Genomic DNA, 7,720 nt, shown 5'->3' with positions numbered 1-7,720 from the left:
CACATCAAAAAAATAGGTTATATTTTTTACTAATATAATTGTATACTCATTAATAATGTAATAACATAGAAGGAATTAACTTCAATAGGATAACAAAAGAAAATATTAAAACAACAATAAGCCAAATGAAATAGATGATAGAATACCCAAGTCATTAATGAAGACTTTTACAGAATAAACAGATTTAGCACATTTTATATATACACGGTATATTAATTTTAAAAAGGTATAACATACAATTTATTTAATGAATAAAATAGTTAAAACATAATAGGGCAATTATCATAAATTATATCTTAATTGGGATCAATAGTTTTTTGTAAGATTGACAATAGTCATTTGAAGCGTTTAGGGTTAATATTAATTTAGTACATGGATTTACATTTCAATTGGCTATTAACACACACTGATGTCATGTCAATTATAATATGAGCTTAAATAATCACAACCAAATCAGACTTAAGAAGAAACAGGGGACATAAAAGCAAGGTATATAGAAATTCATTATTCATATAATTCACGATTCATTAGTGTCATTTTCAACATTTTCTACACCATCGTCAATTGAATCTTTTTTCTTTTTCACTTGTTGACTTAATTCTTTATATCTCGCCATACATTCTTCCTATGGAAACATATAACATTCATTACAATTTACAATTTAATAAATAAAATATATTATTAATTTATAGTTGAATTATTACAAAGAACAATACTTTTAAATAATACAACTATTTTTAGATTTTATACTTACTTTAGTTTTATTTGGTACACATTTAGATATCTTTTCCCAGCGGTTTTCAGTAGACCCTTTAGGAAACTTAATAAGAGCATTTTCCAATGTTTTCTGTTGAATTTGAGTCCATGAATTGTCACTTGACTCAGCATTTTCTGTTGCTCTTGTTTTAACTTTCTTTGGTTCTTCAGTGATAACTGGGTCGATAGTTTCTCCAGGGGTTGGCACCTTATATCCATTTTGTTTCATTTTATTAGCCATATATGCAACTTCAGGAACAGGACGTTGCATTGCTTTGCCGACCTTTTGCCACCTATCTGATGTACCCGGGGGAAACTTATTTACCATCTGTGACAATTCGTATAAATCTTCGTCAGTCCATAGACCACCAGCAACTGCTGGAGTATCATTTTTTTCAGTATTAACTTTTCCATTCGTATCTCCATTAGTGTTTTTATAATCATTAATTTCAGGTATCTTATACGGCGTTTTACGACGTCTTATTCTTTCACGTATAACTGGTTCTGGTTTTTCAAAATCCACTTTTCTAAAAATGAATAAAGATTGTATTATATTAAAAAATTTAACATTATTGGTTTAAAAACCAAAACTAAATATACATAATTGGCTCAAAAATCATGATGCTGTTATTTTTATATTACATACCTATATTATGTAAAAATAATTTTTGTGAAGACCAATACATATTTAATAACTATTTAAATTCTAACTTTTACAACTATTTTTTTCACTATGAAACAAATTGTTATAATTTATCACCCATAAGAAGTATTAGTGTGACAAAATACATTAATAATATAAATAACAATACCTTGGATTTAAATATTATAATTTATAATTACATAGAATAAATTTATTCAACACTTATGTATTCAACTAATTTGTTGAGTACTGTAAATAACTAATGCAAAAAAAAGATTTATCATTAAATATAGAGATACTAATTTATTTAGATAAAATTATATTGCACAACAAATGATTTAATCCAAATCATAAATTAGAAAATAATTCACATTTGTAAATACATAGATAATCTTCATAAATGTCCCTATTAATTAAATAAATATTAACTTCAAATATGTTTAATTTAAAAAAAAACCACATATATTGTTTAGGTTATTGCAGTATTGACTCACAACTGTGTAAAAAATAATTAATATAAAATAGGTACTTACTTTTGGTTGTTTTTTCTTTCTTTGAATTTTGTGACTAAAAATGATATGGCTGAGGTTGTAAGTGAAGGTGATTTTAAGATAAATATCCATAACCAATAAGGTAATTGACATGGAAGTGTATTTTTTAAACTGAAAAATAATTTAAGTATTATGAATATTAAATAAAAACTAAAACCAAATAAACAAACCTAGGTTTTGGTATGTTGACATCAAATTCCGGCGGTAATGTTGAATCGCCTCGATACTTCTTTTGCTTTCGAATTTTTTTAATTTTTGAACTCAATAACTCTTCCTGGAAAGTATTAAAATAAAAAATAATTAGTAAGTATATAATAATGAACATTAAACCATGAATACATACCACAGTGAATTTATTTTCAATATATGATCCCCAAGCCACAAGATATTGTCCAACACTTATAATAGAAAAGAGAATAACAATCATTTCTAAGAAACCCATTCTTCTAACTCTTCTATAGTAATAAACAGCATGATGCCAATCCGGTAACCCTTCACTTAAAACTTTGTCATAATGACCACGTTTTACAGGGTCTCGTAAAACATCGTGAATTGATGCTAATTCTCTGAATCTGGCTTCTGCATCTGGAGAGTCGTTTTTATCGGGATGTAATATCAATGACATCCTTCTAAATGCATGTCGTATTGCTGATGAGTTAGCATCCTAAAAAATTAAACAACATTCAAATTGAAAAAGTCCATTCAAATACATAATTATACTTTTAAGCCTTATTACTTAAGTATTTTAAATAAAAAAAATGGCACAAGTTTATAAATATAATACTAATAAGTAGAGACCGGATTTATATGTGCCTAAATTCTTAAAAATAAAACTTTTTATGCTTTATAAGTTCATTAAAATTATCTTTTATATGCAAAAATTAAATACTAAAAAACAAATGAAAAATTTATAAAAATTAAAGATAGTTCAATTAATTTAAATATTTAAAAAAATATACAAACAGTCATATTTAATGTTTACTATAATTATATTATTTAATTATTTTTTACACATGTGATTGTAGCACATAGTACACATAAGACATACATACCTAACATTCAGATTTATGAATTCAAAAAATAATAATAATAGTTATAAATTAAAAAAAAATGAAGACTCATTTAATGTTTAAGGCCTGGTCAAAAATATTTTTGCATTTTTTATGAAATATTCAAATTAGACCCCCCATATGGCAATATTCAATATATCTCTGAAACATATTATTTTGTACAAAATACTCTTTAATATTGAAATATACTTTTTATGTGCTAAAAGATTTTCAAATATCAGTTCATAGGAAAATGAACCATCAAAAAAGCTTATCTAATTTGAGTTATATACTCTCAATAAAAATATATAAAAACATAAAAATCCAGTCTCTACTAATAAGTAATAATAATATCTACTTCTTAAATATGATATGTTAAAAAGAATATTAAGAGAATTTAAATTTTTAAAATCTATTTTATTTATTACAAATTGTTAATTCTATTTAAATATTTTAAGTATAATAATAAATTTAAGAAAAAAAATTATAAATTTGATAATCAAAGTTAACATATTTCAAGTTTTTAGGATTTTTTCAAAATTGTATAAAACAAGTGGTTTAAAAAATAATAATAATAAGTAACTAATTAAAAATGTTTGATAATTAAATAAGTTAAAAAATACTATAACAAATTCATTGATACATGCAGTAGTTATATACAGTAATACTCACTTCAGGTACTTCTAAAAATTGATAAAAATTGATATTATTCATCTCTTCAACCAGATCAAAAACCTCCATTTGATCAGAATCCCATGCTTGAATTGATCCTGTGTTGAGTGCCAACACAACTAAAATTAAAGCTAACATTTTTGAACCTGGAAAACAAATAAATAACATTTAATAATATTTAAGGAATAATATAAAATATAAATAATTTATAATACCTATATATATAAATAAAACCTAGTAAAATTCAAATTAGGTGCATCATATACTGAATATATACTTGCAAATATTTTAAAGAAATAAGATCTAATTTGTTTGGTATTCTTTAATAATTTATATAGTATAATAAAATAATACTAATCAATATTTATATTATAATACCCACTTATATAATTTAAATGCTTTTGCTACTTATGTTCCACAATTATGATCAATGTTATTCAGTCAATTACCACCCAGTAGTAGAACATATGCCATCTGCTGGTAGGAGGTTTTAAAATTACACTTAAAGAGATTCAAAACAAATGTTTTCATGCTAAAAATACCTAATTTAAATCCAACGTACTGAGTACTATTAGTACTAATAAATGTAATTATGCCATGTGGGTTTTAAAACAAGTTTGAATTCCTCATATTGTCTAACATAGATCCTGCCGAGAATTCTGCTAAAAGATTTTAACGAATTTACTAATCAAAATTTAGCTATAAAAATTTAATACTATGGATTTTACATAAATAAATAGAAAATCATTCAAATCGGTTTTCAATAATGAAATTCAAAAATTTTTTTAAAAATTAATACCTAAGACTGGATAATTTAATACAATCTACTTCATAACTTATTATAGTTGTAAATAAAAAAATTGTGTGTAAAAATTCAAGACTCTTGCAGTATATTATGGGTGGGAATAATCCGCACACACCTGTAATTGTTCGATATCCCAAAAACAAACAGGTGGCAATTGACCTAGATTTATGAAGGAAAGAGATAACAAAACTTTAGGCGATTCAGTGATGTACTTTTGGTAATATTTGTTTGATACGATACTTTAGTATTCGTTACCAAACTTTTAATGAAATAAATATTGAAACAATTGATAACAGTATCGATAAATGTTAAATTAGGTACCTATCAAATAATAAATATTCCAGTTAATTTCCGATCAAATTAAATGTAGGTAATGTATGATTTTTCAGAATTAAATAAATTAATGTTTAATTACTAATCGTCGCTAATATTATTTTTATAAATGTATAAAAATAAAATAATAATGAAAAAAATTACATAAGATCACGCCAAATGATATTGTACTCTTAATAGTTGTTAATAAATTTGGTATGAAAAATAAACCCACTACTAAAAGGTAATGAATATATAAAAAAATAATGTGTTAATACTAATATTTTTATTAACATTATGTATTTAATAAACATATTTATCTTAATTTGAGAAAAAAATGATAAATAGGTAATTGAACCTTTGCACTATATAAGTAAGAAATTACTTTCACATTTTTTTGCATTTGTATAGCATTTAGATTTAACATGCGATTAAGTATAAAAGCCTGCTTTTTTAAATACAAGTTATAGATCTCATAAGCATATGTTATGGGCGAAACAAGATCAAATTTACCTAATTATTTTCAAACATTAAAAAAACTACACAAATACCTAAAACTATGGAATACATATTGAGGAGTAGGTATCTATGTGTTTTTCATACAATATGGTTCTCACTCAAAAAATTACCTAGCTACCTCTACTTACCTATAAGGCTATTCGACTAGACAGATGAGATATGAGATGATATTGTACCCGTAAAGAAAATAAAAAAATTAATTTCAAGCAAAATGCGAAACGATAGAATTCATCTAAACGTTTGATTTGGAAAAAAATCCAAAATTCGTAATCAAAATCGTAAAAAACCAATGCAAACGACGAATCCGTGTCACCATATTGTAGCAAATCTGGGTAGGCATGTACCACCTGCCTCTCTACCTATCGGGTGTTCCAGATTACGAGTGAACGCGATTCGTCAAAATCGGACGCGCGCACGCCACGCATACCCATCTGACGTCGTCCCGTTCGAAATCGGCGGCACGACAACGATCGCGTCGCGAAAACAATAATAACAATAATAATAATAATTCGTAATTACCGGTCATGTTGGCGGCACAGTGGCTTCCCGATGTTTATGTAGGCGGCCGGCAGGTGTGATCTTCGCGAGACACGAGGCCCGTCCGCCGAGCAACGTTGGCGGCGGCGACGGCGTGCAGAAACCGACACGTATCACACAACGTCCTGCGGGTACAGCGGACGACCGAAGAACGAGACGGATAACGTGCCCGGCCTGACCGACCGCGTGTGCGCGCGCGTTAACCAGTCGAAACGTGGCAGCCGACGGCGCGCGGCGGATCGGTTGCTGCTGACGAGTGACGACGACGGGCTACGTGATGACGCCGCACGGACTAAACGACTGGTGTGTCGCTGTGTCGGACGCTCTGCGGCTAAGCGATATCGTGTCGAGCGGTCGTGTGTGTGGACGTCGCGCGACCGGAGTAGGACTCGCCGCCAGCCCGACAAGTTGATAACGGCTCGAACGGTGATAACGCCACGTACGTACGCGCAGGCGCACAAGGCAACACGCAAGCAAAAACGACAGACGGGCGGCGGGGAGGAGAGGATCTTATCAACCTAACCGAGCGGTGTGTGACGCGGAAACCACCCACCAGTGCTGCTGCTGCTTGCCGACGTGAACCGCGTCCACCCACCATCCGCAGGCTGGTTGGGCCGTACTGTACGTGGTGCGGTGCGGGCAATGCGGCCCACGCGCGATAAGGATAACGCGACGCGGAATGCGAATACCTGCATCGTCGTCGTGGGTACACGTAGCCGAAGTGCACGCGTTGACGGTTTTCCGTCGAAAGTTCGGAACCCGCCGGCTGGCAGTGTTGAGTGGGGTGGGAGGAACCGAAAATGAGCGCAATTTTCAAGTTACGATACATTTTATTAGGTATATTAAGTTGCTCAGTCCAGTGACGTATTTACCAGGGGGTATGCAGGATAGATCCCACTTGGTCTTTTTTTTTTTACTGATAGATATAATACAATAATGTTATTCCTAGATCACAATTATGGTGGTCGATCGTAATTATTGTCAATGACCATCCGGCTAATATTATGCTTCTAATAATAAGTGTTTGGTTGCTATTTAAAAACATATTGCAGGGCGATAGCGCGTGTACATTATATAAATAGGAATCTTTAACAATAAATTAAATTAATTACCTAAATGGAATACAAATAACAATCAAACTTATTAACACTAAAATACGAGTTATTTTATAATTTATTGTTGTATATTTGCATAGCTTTATTTTTAATGTAGCACAATAATTCACTCATTATAGACACACGATCGCGCTACTTTTTACTAAGTTTGTCCTATATATAAATTTGTACATTTATCACTATTCTTAAGGTTTTCTCTATTTTATAAAATATTAATTATGAATGATAAATCTTAAAAACAAAAGAATATAGTTTTATAAATATATACATGTACTTACGTTTTTAATAAGTCTCATTTTTTAGAAACGGTGGTGATGGTAAGTTTATCCTCCCTTCCCCATCGAGGAAATGATATGTCTGCCAACGAATATCCCCCTTGACAAAATTCTAAATACACCACTGGCTAAGTCGTCTAAACCGCGAACTCGCCGAGCACCTACCACTGTGGCCGCGTTACCTTTGGACCACGATGTAGAGAAGATATCTTCTTTACATCGTGCTTTGGACATAATACTTATACCTACCTATATATTGTTTATAAAAATAAACGTCGCACTGTTTGGTGGTTCGCCATGTTCTCATTGTGACGAGACAGATTGAACTATATTTTATTTTAGGCCCCTATACGGCTATCGAGCTATACACTCCCCCTCGAACACCCACACATTTTTTGGTCAACTCGATTGAGTTAGTATTTTATTTTTACCCTAATATCGCGTCGATGGATACGTAGATGACACACGTAGATACCATGTATTGAG

The 7,720-nt window shown here is 30.4% G+C and overlaps 1 protein-coding gene across 1 annotated transcript; it reads right to left on the bottom strand.

The window, feature by feature from the left end:
• Positions 1 to 212: 212 nt before the first annotated feature.
• On the bottom strand, positions 213 to 6,242 carry LOC113552025 (dnaJ homolog subfamily C member 1). Its single transcript, XM_026954680.1, has 7 exons — positions 5,827 to 6,242; positions 3,672 to 3,817; positions 2,294 to 2,614; positions 2,121 to 2,224; positions 1,933 to 2,061; positions 755 to 1,283; positions 213 to 625 (listed from the first exon to the last, which is right to left on the bottom strand). Exons 1-7 carry the CDS (start codon positions 5,831 to 5,833, stop codon positions 518 to 520), a joined length of 1,344 nt encoding a protein of 447 aa, XP_026810481.1. The 5' UTR covers positions 5,834 to 6,242; the 3' UTR covers positions 213 to 517.
• Positions 6,243 to 7,720: the final 1,478 nt, after the last annotated feature.

The sequence above is a fragment of the Rhopalosiphum maidis genome, chromosome 3 (assembly GCF_003676215.2).
Source record: "Rhopalosiphum maidis isolate BTI-1 chromosome 3, ASM367621v3, whole genome shotgun sequence".
NCBI classification, from domain to species: domain Eukaryota; kingdom Metazoa; phylum Arthropoda; class Insecta; order Hemiptera; family Aphididae; genus Rhopalosiphum; species Rhopalosiphum maidis.
This window is presented reverse-complemented; position numbering and strand designations above follow the sequence as displayed.